We start from the raw sequence: 22,527 nt of genomic DNA on the forward strand, positions 1-22,527 counted from the left end.
GTGGAGTTCAATTTTGTATTTCTTTATTTTCATAAAAACAGTTAACAGGCTTGTTGAGAGAGAGATGTCAGAGGGGATCCCAGTCAGACAGGATGTTGGATTGGTGTCCTCCTGGGGATTGATCAGTAGCCATTTTGATTTCTATAATTTTTTTGGTACTTTATACACAGGAAACACTGTATAATGAGACTGCATGATCAAAGTCATTCACTTCACATCAGTCATCTTCCTGCAGGCCGCTTTTGCATCTGTTCTACAATATTTCTGAGACCGCTTTGTTCACAAAACAAGATGTTGTCAATCAAGACTTACAGTGGCTTAAACTTTGGCTGAACTGTATTCCATTCATGGTGAGATTGCCATTTTCAATTATATGGTGATGAGTGATGATTAATATTCATAATACTGTGATGCATTAAGTATCAACTGAAATAAATTCACAAGGAAGCCCTTAACACTCATAGAAAAAAAATGGGGTACACTATTAGGTTACAAAATACTATAGAGGATTCACATACGTCAGACTTGGAAACACCTAGGACTACTATGCCATACAATGGACATACAATGGATTAATTGGTTCTTTTGTTAGAAAAAAAAAGGAAACAGGCAAACACTGCCTACGATAGTTGTCAGTACATATGACTACACATCACCTGTATCACTGCAGAAACAGTTTTCTCCTTCATGCAATAATGAATTAACATCAATATCCCTGTGTCTTCTCTACCTAAAAGAAAACGATTACATCAGTACTTGTCAGTATTTTAACAATTGCATGTCAAAAACAATGCTGAGATGCAATTCAAGAGGTTTTGAAACTTTTTTTCTTTTTTAAGTGGTATATTCAATAAAAAAAACAAGATTGAAACATCACCAAAAGATTCCTGACTTGTAACATCTTGACATTGTACACATACAAGCACAGATTTTGTTTGTAGATCCACATCCTAAGACTGAGTTAGCCTGGATGTAGAAGGGATAACATTCACACATTTTACTTGCACTGTCTAAGTTGTAAGGTCTGCCATGGTAACAAAGCACATCATGTTATATTGAATGTTTCGTTACAGACAGTCTGTTTCTCAACCAAGTATAATGGAAGCATCCTGTATCTTGTAGTTATAGGGATGAACATTTAAAAATCGCAAATGGGAATTTCAAGTCACATGGGAATTTGGAATGAACTGTGGGAGATCATACACTATACAATAGGAAGCATTTATTCATCCCACCAATACTTTGGATATACATGCCCCTCTGTCCAACAGGGTAGTATACCATCCTCATACTCTACTGTCAAATTTGACATTTATTTTTCATCTCACAAAGACATTAACCATGACATTTTAAATTGCTGCATTTAAAAAAAAAAAAAAAATGATACTAATTATTACCCATGGCATCACACTTTGGTGATGTATTAAGATGAACTATTTTGGTCAGTCTAACAGTAGAATTGTTATTGGCACCATTCACTTGCCAGAGTTTTTTTTTTTTTTAAACTCTAAGAGAAGAAAAAAACCTTTGCATGTATTTTAGTCTAAGGGATTCCTCCCTTCCAAATGTACTAAAACTAAAAATCTGAAACCACCACGGTTTCGCTTACAGTCACATGGGCACGTGGTTAAGTAAAATACCTATGTATGTAGATAAAGTGTACCTACGTAGGCCCACTATTGTACACCTGAGGGAATTAGTATTTTGCATCATTATTTATGTATGTGACGAATGTAACTAGAATTAGCATACCTATTTAAACTAAATGTCAGCCCTAAAATAGGAAAACTACTATCAAGAGAAAATTAATCTAAACCTAACATAGTTTCAATGGGCAGAGGGGTAACATAAATTGTCAATGAAGCCAACAAATGCATGTTCTGTTCTACAATGGAATGTTGTTGTGCCTTCATATTTCTCTTCCTTATATTCTCTCCATTCAAAGCCAGGAGGACCAAACTTGTGTGCAATTAAAAACAACACATTGCACTACTTTAATATAACTGATTTTGTAAGGCGTTTCATGTTGTGCTATGAAGTGTTATCAAAACTGCATCTTTGATTAAAAAAAAGAAATCGGATTCTCTTCTCGCTGACACGAACTTCCTGCTCTCCCTTATTCATAAATGGCCAACAGTCAGGCCAGAATCAGAACAGAACACTCTAAAACAAGTTTCACTATTTCTTTACGTTCTTGTGTTAGAATAGTGCAATGTTTCAAGGTTCACCAGCAAAGACTGATTAGGAAGAAACCAAAAAAAGAACAGATCAAAATAATTTTTCAAAACTGCATATTTTTCTTATTCGACAATTAGAAAAACAAAAATATATTCACATACAAAACACAAAAGAGCTTCCGACACGTCTTGGTTAGTTAGTTGCAGAAAGCGACATTGATGCTTTAGTTTGTTAGGAGCTGTATTACTGCGCTGCGTGAGGGCAGGTTACAGGAGGTGTGTGTGCGTGTGTGTGTGTGTGTGTGTGTGTGTGTGTGTGTGTGATAGAGGTGTAAGAGGTGGACGAGGGCGTAATCCTTATGTGTAGGAATTGAGACATTCCTTTGAGCGAGACGTGATGTCGTGCAGCTCCTGCTCTTCCTTCATTTTGATGTCTTGGTAGGCATGCATGTGACTGGCGTCCTTTAGGTAGGCCCAGTTTGCTGAGAGAATCATGAGGAAGTGGATCTGGAAGAGAAGGGTGAGGGTGGATGGCCGGTGAGCATGTCAAGATGCAAAGCAGGCTACAGGAGTCAGAGCTACGTCACACACACATATAACACAACGTTAAGCTGACAACAGACAAACCTGCACAGTAACGTTATATCATTATTATCAACACAACTAACATTACTATTACACTATGAACAAACCATACTACAGAAGAGACATTTTAAAGGGGAGATGAAGGGGAGTGGGGTTTGAGGTTTTGCGTGCAAGCTTGATGAGGATGGTGGTTAGTGAAGGTCAGAGGTTAGTGGGAAATTAGATTGAGACGTGAGATGGAGTCAACCTTATCTTCCTGTGTTCTGTCACTGGTACTGTTCTTTGTTAGTGTCTGTCTTTCATTTGACAATAACATAGACCAATAGGGATATTTTGTACACAAAGATTGTTTATTTTGTATAGAAAGAGAAAAATAATAACTACAGTCTTCAAAAATCTTAGGAAATAATTAAATATTTATGAAATATGGAATATAAGTAATCATAAACAGATTAAGTAATACAAAAAAACTACAAGTAAGCATGCAGGCTCAGTGTTAAAAAAAACAACAGCGGCTCTTTAATAAACAACTGATTGGCAGTTTCTGGATGAGTCAAAGAAAAAATAATTAAACAAAACATAAAACTATCAGCTGAAGCTAGGAAGGCATCAGATTGCATAAAAAAATCACATTACTCCTCTAAAATAGGAAAACCTCCGTTATAAAATGTATGAAGTCATAAACTGAGGCTAAATATACCCCTGGTACTGTCCTAAACCTTCAAAATACTAGTTATATGCGCAGTTATTTCTGAAGTGCTACTGTACAACACTGTTCATCTTGTCTACGTCATCTTACAGATGAAGAGTGTCTATATCTTTATACGATTTAGGAGCTAGTTTGTGACAGAAGCTTGTAATACTGACAATTCTCGGTGTAACACTTTGTGGCTTACACCAAGAAAATACAAAAGTACACATGATCAAACCGAAAACATGAATGGGGAAAGGGCACTATGCCAAGGCTGGCTGGTCCTCGGACAAATTCACCATTTGTAAAAAAACTAATCTTTTTTTTTCACCCCGAATGTAAGAGCGATAGTCATAGCACTGACTGAAGCCTGAGAACTCATTCAAAATACTGTATTGTCCTCAGATTAAGTGTGTTTTGTATTCCTCCTCCAAGCCTACTCTACAATAGCCTGAGTGCTATTCATTTAAGGGAGTTATTACTGATTTAATGTCCTAATAAGATCTTAACATGAGCTGGAGAAAAGCATAAACCTGCTAACTATACACCACCCCATTCTGAAGACAACTCTCCTCGGATACCATTGAACCTTCCGACAGGCCTATCCCTGGATATCAAATGCTAAAGGACGCATACACTCTGCTATTTACGCTTTAGGTGAATACTAATGGGGAAGACGTTTAGTCTATTTTCTGTTGGATTTTAGTTCATGTAGTAAGTGGCTGCGGTCTCTACTCAGTGTAGTGTCATAGACTGTGCTGTGCTGTGTCTCTGAACACCAGTTAAAACTTAGTGCAGCAGTCTTCTCGACTCTTAAACTTCAAAACGGCAAAGTTATAAGTGGTAGCCATCATGTAGATCAGCTGGTGGAAGAGAACAGAATACAGGCGGTAAGAGAACACTCCAGCAATGTGCATGGCTGCCATATTGGCAACAACTGATCTGTCAACGTTCACATTTTTACTTGTAAAAAATAAGTATTAGTAAAATATTACTGTTTATCACTTTCAGATGTGAGTTAAGTAGAAACGTATGAAACTATCTTTGGAAGCAATCAGAGAACAAAATGGTCTCCATGGCCTAGACAGAGAATTTTCCTCTACTATCATACTCATTGTTTTCAAAACACTCAAGATGGGACTCTTTGGAAATGGGGTGCCCTTAGTTCAAAGCACTCTGATTTAGTCTTCAAATGTTTATATCCTTATAGAGATTCTCCTTGATACTGTATAAACATTGCCAAGGCAAGTCTCCACCCTGTTTCCTTTTTCCTATAATAAGACTGGGGCCAAGGGCATCTACGGAGATGGTTTACAGCGAATGGGATTGGAGATGTGGAAAAGCCTATGTGTAATCTGCTTTACAGAGGTTACATAAACCATATGGGAAATGAGGAGAGGAGCACTGGATTCATGATCTACAGTCAGATACAAACCGTGCAAGGATAGACTGAGTGGGAGGATGAGAGAGAGAGAGAGAGCGAGAGAGAGAGAGAGGTGAGCTTACCAGAGCAATGACGGTGGCCCCGGCTCCAGCGCATGCCACAATGTACAGGTGGTAGGACAGGTAGAACTAAAAAATACAAGAAAAAACTATGATTTATGTGAATGAACACAGTACCACAGTACAGTAACTTACATTTACATTTGAGTAATTTAGCAGAAGCTCTTATCCAGAACGTTTTACAGTTAGTGCATTTATCTTAAGATAGCTAGGTGAGAGAACCCCATATCACAGTTAAACTCATTGTGAATACAATTTGTTGCGCCTCTGTGGCCCCCAAACACTTAATATAGTTGAGAGCGCATGCATCTCAAAGTAATGACACCAAATAATAGACAGTATGTCACCTGTGAATGTATGACTCTGAATTAGAGGAGAGAAGCCTTACCTCACTAGTATTACAGATGTGAATGAATGACTAGGAATTAGGAGAGAAGCCTTACCTCACTAGTATTACAGATGTGAATGAATGACTAGGAATTAGGAGAGAAGCCTTACCTCACTAGTATTACAGATGTGAATGAATGACTCCAAATTAGAGAAGAGAAGCCTTACCTCACTAGTATTACAGATGTCTCCTAGTGTGGACCCACAAGCCCTGCCTGGTGTAGCATTCCAGGGGATGATACCTGCAGACAGTCGTTAAAGGTTAATATTTACACTGAGCAAATTCTTCACATCATGTCTTCATAAAACGTGTTCATATAATTCAGATAGTCATGCAGTAAACAAATCAGAGTAAAATCGTTAATGGCCCATAGTCACATATCACATTACAATTTACAGAATGGTTGTAACTTCAAATCACCATTAAAATGTCATAATTGGAGAGTTGAGTGTATTAAAGCTGCAAAACTCAACACACTGAACATTATGATGTCTTATTGCTGCTATAAAACTCTGCCTGAGAGGAGACAGGGAGGCAATCGAGCTGTAGAAAAGATGCCACACGTGGTTTGTTATCCTATTCGTTATTTTTCCCACTACCATCTTGGCTCTCAGCCACTATGGTGAAATAAGGGTCATATTCAGTAAAGCACACCGTAAAAAAAACGTTTAAAAGAAAAAGAAAATACATGTTTCTTATTGGAGAAGTTTAGGTAGTCCCTCCTTAATTTCAGTCTGTTTTCTTTCACATGGTGCCTAATGAAGATGACCCTGACTGTGACTGAGGCATTCTCTTACCGTACTGACGAACGTCCACGCAGATAGAGTCCACGTTGGTGAAGTTGGCGACTGGTGACCTCATGGCGGCACAGGTGGACCACATGTTGTAGAAGAGGAAGACGGGCACGGCGGAGAAACCAAACACTCCCAGCCAGGCAATACCCAGGATGTAGGTCAGGAACACAAACTGAGAGGACACACAGACAGACAGACACACACACACACAGACAGACAAAATTACACAGCATCCTATTAGCATTAGGCAGAACGGAATCATAAACAACATTTTCACAGCCTATTTGACGAGTAGGTCTTTGAGGGTCTGTTTATGTGTCCAATTGCAACAAAATTTTCTCTTTATGGTTTTCATCAACTTGTTTGATTGATCGCATCTACCCAGGATTAAAACATCATGTGGTTTGGTGGAAATACTTTAAAAAAATGTTTTTTGATCTTGTTGACAAAAGGGTTTGATAGCCAGTCGAGACTGCAGTGAGTTGGTTATTTGTGTTTTGTGTAAGTTCAGCGCATGACAATCACAGTCCAGTGGTGTTGATAGTGACGTACCATCCCACTAATACAGCGCCCGCAAATGGTTGTCTTGAACTCGCTGTGCAGCTCCTTGACAGCGCTGGTGGTGTAGAAGCCCTCGGCCAGCAGGATGATCCCATAGAGGAAGAAGAAGGAGGCGATGCCATAGATGACGTACTGCATCAGCTGTATTCTGTATAGGAGCAAATCACACATAAACCATCTCAGTGTCCCGTGCGTGATCAAAGGCACAGAGCTGAATTAGTTTACATTAGTCTTGGGTTGGAAAACTGCAACCTATACCATTCATTCTGTGAAAATCTTGAAATCATTAACATCTTTGGCTGATGAACTGTAAACAGATGTCTTCGAGTGTGGATGACTGGCTCAGTTTCCCCAAAAAAAGGAGAAACAGTCCCAAAACCTTAACACAGCCTGGACAGATAACAGGTGATACATGCCTGGGGAAATAATCAGTTAAAAGACCGATCGGCCTGCTAGACATCTTCAATTAAACAGTGCACTCACAGAGACTCCCCTTTCAACCTCAACACAAAACACATGCTCTGTCCTGTCTTCTCTCTCCTCTGTTTTTCTCCTTAGACTAATGGATCAAGATAAGAAGAGCTCCATATTAGGCCTTGTCTCCAGGATGAGGTTCAGACAGGGGATATAATCAGCTAAAAATAGTCGCCGTGATGAGCTCATTGAAGAAAGAACATAACTATATAAAAGTACTTGTAATTTATGGATTGGGCTTATCTATGCTTACACTAGGAGACTCAGTTTATTTAGATTAAAGGGGTTGATGTTCAAGTCAAAAGTTTGGACACACCTACTCATTCAAGAGTTTTTCTTTATTTTTACTATTTTCTACATTATAGAATAATAGTGAAGACATCAAAACTATGAAATAACACATATGGTATCATGTGGGAACCAAAAAAGTGTTTAACAAATCAAAATATATTTAAGATTTTAGATTCTTCAAAGTAGCCATCCTTTGCCTTGATGACAGCTTTGCACACTCTTGGCATTCTCTCAACCAGGTTCACCTGGAATGCTTTTCCAACAGTCTTGAAGGAGTTCCCACATATGCTGAGCACTTGTTGGCTGCTTTTCCTTCACTCTGCGGTCCAAGTCATCCCAAACCATCTCAATTGGGTTTAGGTCAGGTGATTGTGGATACCAGGTCATCTGATCCAGCACTCCATCACTCTCCTTCTCAGCCAAATAGCCCTTACACAGCCTGGAGGTGTGTTGGGTCATTGTCCTGTTGAAAAACAAATGATAGTCCCACTAAGCGCACACCAGATGGGATGGCGTATCCCTGCAGAATGCTGTGGTAGCCATGCTGGTTAAGTGTGCCTTGAATTCTAAATAAATCACTGACAGTGTCACCAGCAAAGCACCATCACACCTCCACCTCCATAATTCACCGTGGGAACCACACATGCGGAGATCATCCATTCACCTACTCTGCGTCTCACAAAGACATGGCGGTTGGAACCAAAAATCTCAAATTTGGACTCATCAGACCAAAGGACAAATTTCCACCGGTCTAATGTCCATTGCTTGTGTTTCTTGGCTCTTCTTCTACTTTTGGTGTCCTTTAGTAGTGGTTTCTTTGCAGCAATTTGACCATGAAGGCCTGATTCACGTAGTCTCCTCTGAACAGTTGATGTTGAGATGTGTCTGTTACTTGAACTCTGTGAAGCATTTATTTGGGCTGCAATTTAATGTGCAGTTAACTCTAATTAACTTATCCTCTGTAGCAGAGGTAACTCTGAGTCTTCCTTTCCTGTGGCGGTCCTCATGAGAGCCAGTTTCATCATAGAGCTTGATGGTTTTTGCAACTGCACTTGAAGAAACTTTCAAAGTTCTTGAAATTTTCCGGATTGACTGACCTTCATGTCTTAAAGTAATGAGGGACTGTCGTTTCTCTTTGCTTATTTGAGCTGTTCTTGCCATAATAAGGACTTGGTCTTTTACCAAATAAGGCTATCTTCTGTATACCACCCCTACCTTGTCACAACACAAATGATTGACTCAAATGCATTAAGAAGGAAAGAAATTCCACAAGGCACACCTGTTAATTGAAAAGCATTCCAGGAAGCTGGTTGAGAGAATGCCATGAGTGTGCATAGCTGTCCTCAAGGCAGCAGGGTAGCCTAGTGGTTAGAGCGTTGGACCAGTAACCCCGAGCTGACATGGTAAAAATCTGTTGTTCTGCCCCTGAACAAGGCAGTTAGTTAACCCAATGTTCCTAGGCCGTCATTGAAAATAAGAATTTGTTCTTAACTGACTTGCCTAGTTAAAATAAACAAAGGCAGAGAGAGGGTGGCTACTTTGAAGAATCTTAAATATAACACTTTTTTGGTTACTACATGATTCCATATGTGTTATTTCATAGTTTTGATGCCTTCACTATTATTCTACAATGTAGAAAATAGTAAAAACAAAGAAAAACCCTTCAATGAGTAGGTGTGTCCAAACTTTTGACTGGTACTGTAAGTGGAAAAAAAATGTGTTTCAAGATATCGCTGTAGACATATAGTCACTGTGCTACTGCATGGATCAGGATGTATAGGTTTTGGGATGAGGTGGGATCCAATAGTATCTAATTGCTGCTCTACTCTGACCATACAGTAGGATACTTATGGTTAGCCAGACCCTACTTCTAGATTGTGTTTCATGGTCAGGTTATGGTCTACAACTCAGTATAAAGAGGTGCGTTCACTCACACGTCGGTCAGCATGGCGTGGTCAGAGGTGATCTTGGAGAAGTGGTTCTCCAGGATGCTGATGGTGCCGGTGAGGGCCACATGGCCACAGCCACAGAACAGGGCCACGCCAGAGAAACACAGGATCGTAGCCACCAGTGACGCATACGGCACCCCACCTAAACACTTGATGCAGCACTCAAAGCAACCTACATGGAAACACAGATTGAGAGAAGGTGTGAGATCAGTCAATTTATTGAAATCATCATTCATCACAGACTAGTTAAAGTGAAGTTGTTTTCTGTCTTACATTCTCTTTAAATTCTTTGGTGAACTTTTTACTGTAGGCTGCAGTGTAACAGTGACACACCTCCATATAAGGAGGTTGTGTTTCACTCTATAATACACAGAAGAGCTGAAGAATTGGTGCACAATGTATTTAAATCATATACATAGCCATCTTTGCAGTAATGACTTTAGGGAGACGTTTCAAGTTCAACTCACTGAAACATTCAAATGAGCTGTTGCATAACCAACGACAGTACAGTAGAGGTCATTTAATTATTCATTATTCATCAGAACTCAATATGAACATGTGCTGACTTTCTCAACCTCCTCCAAATTACTCATCATCACGGAATCCTTATCTACCAATACACTACAAAACAATGAACACACACTACCAACACACACTCCTCATCAGACATAGAGTGGAGAGTGGAGTGGTATTTTGATGACGATTTATGATGAGTGACGGTTGATCATGCATTGATTATCATGCTAGAATGAGACTAAACGTTACCGTTACCACTCAGTAGGGTCATCTAGCTGTGTCTGCCTGTGCAGCCAGCAAGAGCAGCCTGTCCTGACTATTCATCGCTAGAATTAAAGTGCACTAATGGGAGGCAGACAGGTCACTACTGGGCTGTGGAAGCCAGCCAAACCCTAATGGAAAACAATGGCAATTCATAATGGCAGAATTAAGTGACCAGATGAGTTGTACTGTAGAATCCATCTCCTATACTGCATTATGGTACACAGTGCCTTTGGAAAGTATTCAGACACCTTGACTTTTTCCAAATTTTGTTACGTTACAGCCTTATTATAAAATGCAATAAATCATTTTTTTCCCTCATCAATCTACCCCATAATGACAAAGCAAAAACACGTTTTTCGGAAATAGCACATTTACTCAGTACTTTGTTGAAGCACCTTTGGCAGCGATTACAGGATCAAGTCTTCTTGGGTATGACGCTACAAGCTTGGCACACCTGCATTTGGCCAGTTTCTCCCATTCTTCTCTGCAGATCCTCTCAAGCTCTGTCAGGCTGGATGGGGAGCATCGCTTCACATCTATTTTCAGGTCTCTCCAGAGATGTTCGATCCGGTTCAAATCCGGGATCTCGCTGGGCCACTCAAGAACATTCAGAGGCTTGTCCCAAAGCCACTCCTGCATTGTCTTGGCTGTGTGCTTAGGGTCGTTGTCCTGTTGGAAGGTGAACCTTCATCCCAGTCTGAGGTCCTGAGCGCTCTGGAGCAGGTTTTCATCAAGGATCTCTCTGTACTTTGCTCCGTTCATCTCTCCCTCGATCCTGACTATTCTCCCAGGTCCTGCCGCTGAAAAACATCCCCACAGCATGATACTGCCACCACCATGCTTCACCGTAGGGATGGTGCCAAGTTTCCTCCAGATGTGATGCTTAGCATTCGTGCCAAAGAGTTCAATCTTGGTTTCATCAGAACAGAGAATCTTGTTTCTCATGGTACGAGAGTCTTTAGGTGCCTTTTGGCAAACTCCAAGCGGGCTGTCATGTGCCTTTAACTGAGGATTGGCTTCCGTCTGGCCACTTCCATAAAGGCCTGATTGGTGGAGTGCTGCAGAGATATTTGACAGTGCATGTCAGAGTTAAAACCAAGCCATGAGGTCAAAGGAATTGTCCGTGGAGCTCTGAAACAGGATTGTGTCGAGGCACAAATCTGGGGAAGGGTACCAAAAAATGTCTGCAGCATTGAAGACTCTAGAGTTCCGTTAGAGTGACCATCGGGTTCTTTGTCACCTCCCTGACCAAGGCCCTTCTCCCCCGATTGCTCAGTTTGGCCAGGCGGACAGCTCTAGGAAGAGTCTTGGTGGTTCCAAACTTCTTCCATTTAAGAATGATGGAGGCCACTGTGTTCTTGGGGACCTTCAACGCTGCAGACATTTTTTGGGACTCTTCCCCAGATTTGTGCCTCGACACAATCCTGTCTCGGAGCTCTACGGACAATTCCTTCGAACTCATGGCTTGGTTCTTGCTCTGACATGCACTGTCAACTGTAGGACCTTATATAGACAGCTGTGTGCCTTTCCAAATCATGTCCAATCAATAGAATTTACCTCAGGTGGACTCCAATGAAGTTGTAGAAACATCTCAAGGGTGATCAATGGAAACAGGATGCACCTGAGCTCAATTTCGAGTCTCATAGCAAAGGGTCTGAATACTTATATAAATAAGGTATTGATGTTTTTATTGTTAATACATTTGCTAAAATGTCTAAAAGCCTGTTTGCGCTTTGTCATTATGGGGTATTGTGTGTAGATTGCTGAGTTTTCTTTTTTTATATATCCATTTTAGAATAAGGCTATAACATAACAAGACGTGGAAAAAGTGATGGGTTCTGAATACTTTCCGAAGGCACTGTAGCCTATTTGGTACAGACGCACCAGCAGAGCAGTGCCTCAGACAGACAGTATGTAAACAGACCACAATGTGTTGCCAATAAAATCCACATGTTTGTCTAGAAGGATGTTGTATTTCAAACAGCAGGCTGTAGATTTATAGCATGGACTGGTCCTGGTTGGAGAGTGAGCTGCATATGTGAAGGCCTTACTAATGTGTGTTCCATAAAACTGTATAGATAGATTCAGAGATTCACATTGATTTGTTCAAGTGTGGAAAATGATGTTACAGACAACTGTTTCCTCCATTGGATATGGCCTGAACGGAGGCTTTCTAACTGTCAGTGGACATGGCATTCAATAAATGCCCAGCCATGATTTCAGCAGAACATAAACAGCCCCTTGGTGCATGTTCTAGAGACTACTCCAATGCAAAAGTCTGAGATAAGAGAGACAGGGCAGAATATGCCTATCGAAATCCAAACCTCTTTCCATGAGGTGGGAATCCTGAAAGTGTGTTTGTGTTTGTCCTCTTTCCCTGGTGACAAAGGAAATGAAACATAAATATACTGGAGCCAGAACAGAGCCACTCAATAGTTGTGTGTTAACAGAAAGTTCATCCCGTAGCCTTTTGTGTCACACGGAGGGATAAAAACATTTTTGTCCCAGGGTTGGTGAATAACAGTTGTCATGGCAGCGCATTAACCACAACCCAGTGAGCGTGCTCGAGGCGAGGCGGAGCACATTTCCCACATAGACACAGATGGCAGGCAGGACCAGCAGGATATAGAGCTCAGCCACAGTGATGGTCCTCTATCATCCATTACTGTCAGGTAGGCCTATCTTGGGGGAAATAATTTGGCTTTCACTCCAAGTCATGGAGGTCATGTGTCATGAAAACCAACCAACCAACCAACCAACCAACCAATTAACACAATCAACCAGTGAATCCCCCTCCTAAAGTGACAAACATCACTGCTGATGGGGAGCGTGACAAAGACTGAGCTGCATAACACAATCATTATAGTGTCAAATAGACAGTTAAGTGACAGAAGCAATAGCAACGTTCCAACTAACCCATTATGAAATCACTGGAGCTCAATCAATAGTGGCACGTCTTGGTTGAAATGCGGACATGATGGCTTTATTAAGTGTCTGTTTGCTGTAAAGACGAGCCTCTGTCCATATCATATCACTCATTAGGATAAATGACTAATACCAGAGAGCACATCAAATCAAATCAAACTTTATTTGCCACATGCACCTACTCACTCATGATATCATATGCCACTTTACATATACTGTACATCTCATGCCCTGATATTATTAGATCCAACCATGAAGGGAAACATTTGTATCCAGTCCATCACAATGTTCAACACATGACTGAACCAAGGGGAACCTATAGCATCCATTCACCTTTGCCCCTAAGCTGCCAAGTAGCAGTCAGGCACTCTATCGATCAGCTTTGCCCCAGTGGCCTACATCCTCTGTTGCCTGTCCTGTACTGTGAGAGAGAAGGTCAAGCTGCAATATCAACATCTAACTAGGTCCAGAGAGAGAGAGCGAGAGAGAGAGCGAGAGAGAGAGATGCCATGCTCTTTCCATTTTTTAATAATGGATTTAATGGTGCTATGTGGGATGTTGAAAGTTTCCGATATTTTTTTATAACACAACATCTAACTAGGTCCAGAGAGAGAGAGCAGCAAGATTTGAGACCTGTTGCCACAAGAAAAGGGCAACTAGTGAAGAACAAACAATTGTAAATAAGATCTATGTTTATTTATTTTCCCTTTTGTACTTTAATTATTTTCACATTATTTGAAATGTTTTTATTCTTTTGGAACTTTTGTGAGTTTAATATTTACTGTTAATATATATTGTTTATTTCGCTTTTGTTTATTACAGTGCCTTCCAAAAGTATTCATCCCCCTTGGCGTTTTTCCTATTTTGTTGCATTACAATCTGTAATTTAAATTGATTTTTATTTGGATTTCAAGTAATGGACATACACAAAATAGTCCAAATTGGTGAAGTGAAATGAAAAAATAACTTATTAAAAAAAAAAAATGTACTTAAAAGTGGTGCGCGCATATGTATTCACCCTTTTTGCTATGAAGACCCTAAATAAGATCTGGTGAAACCAATTACCTTCAGAAGTCACATAATTAGTTAAATAAAGTCCACCTGTGTGCAATATAAGTGTCACATGATCTGTCACATAATCTCAGTATATATACACCTGTTCTGAAAGGCCCCAAATTCTGCAACTCCACAAAGCAAGGGGCAACATCAAGCAAGTGGCACCATGAAGACCAAGGAGCTCTCCAAACAGGTCAGGGACAAAGTTGTGGGGAAGTACAGATCAGGGTTGTGTTATAAAAAAATATCTGAAACTTTCAACATCCCACATAGCACCATTAAATCCATTATTAAAAAATGGAAAGAACATGGCACCACAACAAACCTGCCAAGAGAGGGCCACACACCAAAACTCATGGACCAGGCAAGGAGGGCATTAATCAGAGAGGAAACAAAGAGACCAAAGATACTCCAATCTCAGCTGTGGAGCTTTGCAGGGTTATCTGTCCATAGGACCACTTTAAGCCGTACACTCCACAGAGCTGGGCTTTACGGAAGAGTGGCCAGAAAAAAAGCCATTGCTTAAAGATAAAAATAAGTAAACACGTTTGGTGTTTGCCAAAAGGCATGTGGGAGACTCCCCACACATATGGAAGAAGGTACTCTTGTCAGACGAGACAAAAATTTAGCTTTTTGGCCATCAAGGAAAACGCTATGTCTGGCGCAAACCCGACATCTCTCATCACCATGAGAACACCATCCCCACAGTGAAGCATGGTGGTGTCACGCCCTGACCATAGAGAGCCCTCGGGGTTCTCTATGGTGTTTTAGGTCAGAGCATGACTAGGGGGGTTTCTAGGTATTATATTTCTATGTTGGTGTGTGTGTATGGTTCCCAATTAGAGGCAGCTGAATATCGTTATCTCTAATACTTAGTATGTCCTTTTTCCCACCTGCTAGGGGGGATATTGTTTTGTATGAGTGCCTATGTGCGCTACGTATTTCATGATCGTTATATCTTTGTTGTTTTGGAAATTTCACTATCATTAAAATGTGGAACTCTACTCACGCTGCGCCTTGGTCCAATTATTCATACGACGGTCGTGACAGGTGGTGGCAGGATCATGATATGGGGATGTTTTTCATCAGCAGAGGCTGAGAAACTGGTCAGAATTGAAGGAATGATGGATGGTGCTAAATACAGGGAAATTCTTGAGGGATACCTGTTTCAGTCTTCCAGAGATTTGAGACTGGGAAGGGGGATTCACCTTCCAGCAGGATAATGACCCTAAGCATACTGCTAAAGCAACACTCGAGTGGTTTACGGGGAAACATTTAAATGTCTTGGAATGGCCTAGTCAAAGCCCAGACCTCAATCCAATTGAGAATCTGTGGTATGACTTAAATATTGCTGTACACCAGCGGAACCCATCCAACCTGAAGGAGCTGGAGCAGTTCTGCCTTGAAGAATGGGCAAAAATCCCAGTGGCTAGATGTGCCAGGCTTATAGAGACATACCCAAAGAGACTTGCAGCTGTAATTTCTGCAGAAGGTGGCTCTTTAAAGTATTGACTTTGGGGGGTGAATAGTTATGCACACTCAAGTTTTTTTTTTGTCTGTCTTATTTATTGTTTAATTTCACAATCAAAAATATTTTGCATCTTCAAAGTGGTAGGCATGTTGTGTAAATGAAATGATACAAACCCCCCAAAAATCTTATTTTAATTCCAGGTTGTATGGCAACAAAATAGGAAAAATGTAAACATATGTTTCCCATGCCAATAAAGCCCCTTGAATTGAAATTGAAATTTAATTGAGAGAGAGAGACAGAGAGAGCGAGAAAGGGGGGGGGGGGGGGGGGGGGGGGCATCAGTGATTAAAGGCCACAAATCCAATCAATTTACCATCCATTTGATAAGAGGTCCTTTAACAACAATGGCCTGACCTGGCCTGCTTTCAATTCCCAGAACACATTAGTTAAACCGGAAAGCCATTGTACTGTACTCCACTGTACCACAGTATGCTGTCATGCGACCTCTCTCTGTCCCCTCAACACTGACTGTGATGCTATTACACCTTGGAGTGCTGTTAAGCACCACTCCTCACACACACACAACGCTCCTTCTCTCTCCGTGGAGAAGCGTTGTGCCTCTCTCCTAAGGTGCTGTGTTTAATTACTCTATAAATCGGAGGTGGTGTTTTCTCAGCTGGAGTAACATTCGCCATGCTGTTGGCTGGATTGTGTGTTACGTCTAACCCTAACCCTGAAACAACACTGGCACCAAGACAGGCCCACTGACATGGTTTAGCGTTTAACCACCACAATAATACCACTCTATTTACATAGAACCACTATAAAGGACTTATTCTTTGGTGCATGAGTCGGAGGAAATTGAAAGAACATAATCTATCGCCTACGCAGATCCTCAATGGGTCCTTCACAAAGGACCATAGAGAGGGGCTGTCTGGATTGACCATCATGCATCATGTTTGCATTATGTGGTATTAATCTCTTCTTATCTCTTCTCATCTCTGCAGAGACTCATTCAGTGCAGGGGAGTAATAATATCCGATACTGATTATGGATGTGAGATAGGAGGTCCCCTATGGGTAAGTGGTTTAACACAGTGATGGGCAGTAAGCACAGTCTCTCTCACACACACATACATAGTGTGGTAGTCTTTCCATGTCAGTGTAGATAGTACACTATAGGACAAGAGCAGTGTTAGCCCTGTAGCTATTCTTGTCCAAATATCAGACTGTGAGAAACACTGTAGCGTCAGAACAATAACTAAGGTCTCCAGGGCCACTAGACAATACTCAGTCCCTGTTTTTGCCATCGCAGTCTAGGGCTCTATTCAATCAGGGCTCTAATCAATCTGTATTACTGGAGCGTTACAGAAAGCGCAGTAAAATGTACAAGGTCATTTCCTATTGAGCTGACATTGGCAGCGTTTAGCGGAAGTTAAGCCTCCACTACTGCGGGAACATTGCCTTTAAATTTCAATTGCGCTACAACACAGAATTTCCGCGATATGGATTCAACGGAGCCCTTAGGCTTATTTGCTCTCCCATTCACCATTTGCAAATTACAACTTTATCAACGATGATATTGAAACAACGTTTTCACCAGAGAGCTTCTGTAGAGGGGTGAGAGTAAACGGGTATACGGTTGTGAGAGGAGTGATGTACAGTGTAAGAACATGTTGGCCATCGCCTGGCACCAGGGACTAGATCAGAAACAACACACAAACCCTTCATGCTGGCTAAACCTGACACACAAGTCAGATCAGAGGATTCTCTATAAACCTCTTCTCTATAAATCCAGGCCTTTATAGTACACCAAATATTACAGGATATTATAGGCCTTGATTTCTGTAGTAAAGTCCTCCTCAGGGAGAGAGAAGGGGATGTGTTGACTCTCTCTCTGGGTGACACACACACGTAATCACACACAAGATGGAGCCTCCTGGCATAATCCGAATAGAGAACTGTTCCAAATGAAAATCTAATTGGCCCTCTTCTCTTTGATGACATTCACATGCTCATAGAGCCTGACCGATATCCCGGTTAAACCACTCCCGTAACTCTCACTCCACTCATCTCCTCCCTCCTGATTGAAAAGACAGAGAGGGTGAGGGAGGGAGAGACAGAGGGAGAGAGACTGAGAAAGAGACTGAGAAAGCGGCAGAAACAGACAGAGAAAGAGAGGGAGAGAGAGAGAGATGGAAGGGAGAGAGAGAGAAGGGAGAGAGAGAGAGAGAGAGAGGCAGAAAGAGGGACAGAGGCTGATGTTAAGTCGGCGAGAGAGCGAGAGACAGAGACGGAAAGAAGTATTCTGAGAGACAGACAAATAGAGAGACAAGGAGGGATGTGAAAAGTGAAAACAGAACAACTGTGACCATCTGCAGTCACACCATGCCAAACTGTTGAGTCTCTCATTACTCTGGTCATGCTATAGAGACTGAGTCAGAAACACAAAGAGAGATTGAGCCAGAGAGACAGAGAGAGAGACTGCCGTATGAACAGCAGTCAAAAGAGCCCTGACACAAAGAGCCAGTGTGTGTAGCCCCAGACTATTCACCAAGCTGCAGTCTCAATGGAGAAGGCTCATCCAGAGCAGCTCTGGTCCAGGGCCCTGCTCTTCCAGCCTCTTAGTTTGGACAGGAGCACAGGGCAGGCCAACCACAGAGCTCCATCCTGTCCGCTCAGCATGCATTGCGCTGGCCACAAAGCGCGGTGGAGGAGATGGGTGGCAGCCCACTTCACACTCCAGAAGCATCCTGTTGATCTGGGCATCTGACAAGACAAACAGGAATCATACCCTGTGTCAATCAGATGGCTCATTAGGAGAGACATGGAGAAAGCAGACTGTCCAGAGAGAGAGAGAGAGAGAGAGAGAGAGAGAGAGCAAAGACGAGAAAAAGAGACTAGGATTAGAGATAGATAGAGAAATAGGAGAGAGAAATTATGTGCATTTGTGTGTAAAAGAGAGCGAGAGAGCGAAAGAGAGAGAAAGTGATATGGAAGGTGGGAGAGGGGGTTGACCTCTAACCCTGCTGCAGTAGCTCATCCCCATGTTTCTGGCTCCAGACCCCTCCATGGACTCCACTCCCTTCCACATCCACAGCTGGGGCTGCTTCCCCATGCCCGTCCATCCCTCGACACCAGCTGTCACGTGACCCACCACAGCCTGTCAACACCACCACACAGCCCCCACTCAGACCCTCTCAATCCCCAACAGCTGCCTGGGACCCTCTGTGGGAACCGTGGAACTGAGGCTGTCCGAATAAAGCCCACCAGAAAAAATCTCTAATCTTTAGGCTGAGCAATGCAGATCATAACAGCTGTTCTCATTATTGTATGGGGATTCTATAACTGCAGACAGGTAGCTATTACATGACAAAAAACACTTCCATTGTACACTGAACCAAAATATAAATGCAACATGTAAAGTGTTGGTTCCATGTTTTATGAGCTGAAAAGATCCCAGAAATGTTCTACACGCACAAAAAGCTTATTTCTCTGAAATTTTGTGAACAAATTTGTGCTTTGCCAAGATAATCCATCCACCTGACAGGTGTGGCATATCAAGAAGCTGATTAAACAGCATGATCATTACACAGGTGCACCTTGTGATGGGGACAATAAAAGGCTACCCTAAAATGTGCAGTTTTAAGGGAGTGTGCAATTTGCATGCTGACTGCATGACTGTCCACCAGAACTGTTGCCAGAAAATGAAATGTTAATTTCTCTACCATAAGCTGCCTCCAATATTGTTATAGAGAATTTGGCAGTACATCAAACTGGCCTCACAACCACAGACCATGTGTATGGCGTTGTGTGGGCGAGCAGTTTGCTGATCTCAACGTTATGAACAGAGTGCCCCATGGTGGCGGTGGGGTTATGGTACGGGCAGGCATAAGCTATGGACAACGAACACAATTGCATTTTATCAATGGCAATTTGAATGCAAAAAGATACCGTCACGAGATCCTCAGGCCCGTTGTCGTGCCATCGCCACATGTTTCAGCAATGCACGGCCCTATGTCGCAAGGATCTGTAAACCATTCCCAGGAGCTGAAAATGTCCCAGTTATTCCAAGGCCGCATACCCCCCAGACATGTCACCAATTGAGCATGTTTGGGATCCTCTTGATCGACATGTACGACAGAGTGTTCCAGTTCCCACTAATATCCAGCAACTTTGCACAGCCATTGAAGAGGAGTTGGACAACATTCCACAGCCCGCAATCAACAGCTTGATCAACTCTAAATGAGACGGTGTCGCGCTGCATGAGGCAAATCGTGGTCACACCAGATACTGACTGGTTTTCTGATCCACGCCCGTACCTTTTTTTTTAAGGTATCTGTGACCAACAGATGCATATCTGTAGTCCCAGTCATGTGAAATCCATAGATTAGGGCCCGATTAATTGATTTAAATTGACTGATTTCCTTATATGAAATTTGAAATTGTTGCATGTTGCATTTATATTTTTGTTCAGTACATATGAAATGCTTTGTAGCTTCCTGGCTCCCTATTAATACTATAGAGATGTGATTTACAGTCAGGACAGTTATGCCATTTGACATGTGTTGGGTTGTTTTTTCCTACTGAAGTCTCCAGGTAGAAGCTGCCAACAGAAAAAACAAACGACAAAATAAAAACAGAAACACAGCATGTTGGACGTCCTCCTATTTCTCTACTCTTAAATGAACTTCTGTTCTATATGAGCACACACACCACAGCCCTCTAGCGAAATACGTAAAGGGGACACAAAGTTCCAGTCAGCGTGGCAGCACGGAGCAGCACTGAGAAGCTAATAACAGCTCTCCGGCCTAATCTGCCATCTATCTTCATTATTAACAGATGTGCCCTGGTTGCTGCGAGGACTAAGTGTTGTTGCTTGTTGCTCCACTCACTGAGGCGAGGCCAAAATACTATTTATGAGGCATAAGGATTTTCCACACTCCTAGACACGAGGTAGATCAGCAGTTAGAAAGACAACAGTGATCATTCTCTAGGGACGAAGAGGTCTAACTTCGCTCACACATCAAAGGATCGTATTGTTTACTTGTGTTGCAGAGCAAAGAAATGTTTCGCCGGCTAACGCTCGCCCATGACTGGGGTTGCCTATTCAGACTGCTGTTGACTGTAATTCATAATGACATAATGTTAGATTGAGATTTGTGTGTGTTTGTTTGTTCGTTTGTGTGTGTGATATGACATCTTCAGGTATACAGTGCATTCGGAAAGAATTCAGACCCCTTCCCTTTTTCCAGATTTTGTTACGTTACAGCCTTATTCTAAAATGGATTAAATAAAACAAATTTCTCAACAATCTACACACAATACCACATAATGACAAAGCAAAAACAGGTTTTTAGAAATGTTTGCTAATTTATTTGAAATAAAAAAACAGAAATAACTTATTTATATAAGTATTCAGACCCTTTGCTATGAGACTTCGAAATTATGCTCAGGTGCATCCTGTTTCTTGATTGGAGTTCACCTGTGGTAGATTCAATAGATTGGACATGATTTGGAAAGGCACACACCTGCCCATATAAGGTCCCACAGTTGACAGTGCATGGCAGAGTAAAAACCAAGCCATGAGGTTGAAGGAGTTGTCTGTAGAGCTCTGAGACAGAATTGTGTCGAGGCAGATCTGGGAAAGAGTACCAACAAATATTTGCAGCATTGAAGGTCCCCAAGAACGCAGTGGCCTCCATCCTTCTTAAATGGAAGAAGTTTGGAACCACCAAGACTCTTCCTAGAGTTGTCTGCCCGGCCAATATGAGCAATCGGGGGAGAAGGGCCTTGGTCAGGGAGGTGACCAGGAAACAGATGATCACTCTGACAGAGCTCCAGAGTTCCTCTGTGGAGATGTGAGAATCTTCCAGAAGGACAAACATCTCTGCAGCACTCCACCAATCAGGCCATTATGGGTGAGTGGCCAGATGGAAGCCACTCCTCAGTGAAAGGCACATGACAGCCCCCTTGGTGTTTTCCAAAAGGCACCTAAAGGACTCTCAGACCATGAGAAACAGAATTCTCTGGTCTGATGAAACCAAGATTGAACTCTTTGGCCTGAATGCCAAGCGTCACATCTGGAGGAAACTTGGCACCATCCCTACTGGGAAGCATGGTGGTGGCAGCATCATGCTGCAGGGATGTTTTTCAGCCGCAGGGACAGGGAGACTGAGCAAAGTACAGAGAAATCTTTGATGAAAACCTGCTCCAGAGAACTCAGGACCTCAGACTGGGGCAAAGGTTCACCTTCCAACAGGACAACGAACATAAGCACACAGCCAAGACAATGCAGGGGTGGCTTTGGGGACAAGTCTCTGAATGTCCTTGAGTAGTCCAGCCAGAGCCTGGACTTGAACCGGATCGAACATCTCTGGAGAGACCTGAAAATACCTGTGCTGCGACGCTCCCCATCCAACCTGACAAAGCTTGTGAGGATCTGCAGAGAAGATACCTAATAAAGGTGTGCCAAGCTTGTAGCGTCATACCCAAGAAGACTCGAGGCTGTAATCGCTGCCAAAGGTGCTTCAACAAAGTACTGAGTAAAGGGTCTGAATACTTATGGAAATGGGATATTTCAGTTTTTGCAAAAACATCTAAAAAACTGTTTTTTCTTTGTCATTATGGGGTATTGTATTGATGAGGATTTATTTTTATTTTTATAAATGTTAGAATAAGTCTGTAACGTAACAAAATGTGAAAAAGGCAAGGGGTCTGAATACTTTCCAAAGGCATTGTAAACAAAGGTAGTGACAAACTGAGTGCGTTGGTAAATCCACTCTGGTCTTGTCAAAAGCTTTAACTCTGGAAAACAGCCAATGCTACAAAGCAACAATCCTGCTAGAACTGTCCACCTCATCAGAGAAAAATGTGAGCCGGT

At 41.9% G+C, this 22,527-nt stretch overlaps 1 protein-coding gene across 4 annotated transcripts in view; it reads right to left on the reverse strand.

The window, feature by feature from the left end:
* Nucleotide 1: 1 nt before the first annotated feature.
* The window catches only part of gpm6bb (glycoprotein M6Bb), a 50,441-nt gene continuing 27,915 nt past the window's right edge, over nt 2-22,527 (reverse strand). For 2 of the 4 annotated variants that reach the window (XM_014164393.3, XM_014164392.3), the window contains exons 2-7: nt 9,399-9,585; nt 6,691-6,847; nt 6,142-6,310; nt 5,512-5,585; nt 4,960-5,025; nt 2-2,684 (exon numbers count right to left, since the gene is read on the reverse strand). In XM_014164393.3, coding sequence (XP_014019868.1) covers nt 2,535-2,684; nt 4,960-5,025; nt 5,512-5,585; nt 6,142-6,310; nt 6,691-6,847; nt 9,399-9,585 — 803 coding nt within the window. In that variant the 3' untranslated portion in view covers nt 2-2,534. Of the gene's footprint in view, nt 2,685-3,091; nt 4,317-4,959; nt 5,026-5,511; nt 5,586-6,141; nt 6,311-6,690; nt 6,848-9,398; nt 9,586-22,527 lie in introns of those variants that run through there. The other 2 variants (XM_014164395.3, XM_014164394.3) reach the window with 1 other exon arrangement.

Source organism: Salmo salar, chromosome 21 (assembly GCF_965601325.2).
Source record: "Salmo salar chromosome 21, fSalSal1, whole genome shotgun sequence".
Taxonomy (NCBI): Eukaryota; Metazoa; Chordata; class Actinopteri; order Salmoniformes; family Salmonidae; genus Salmo; species Salmo salar.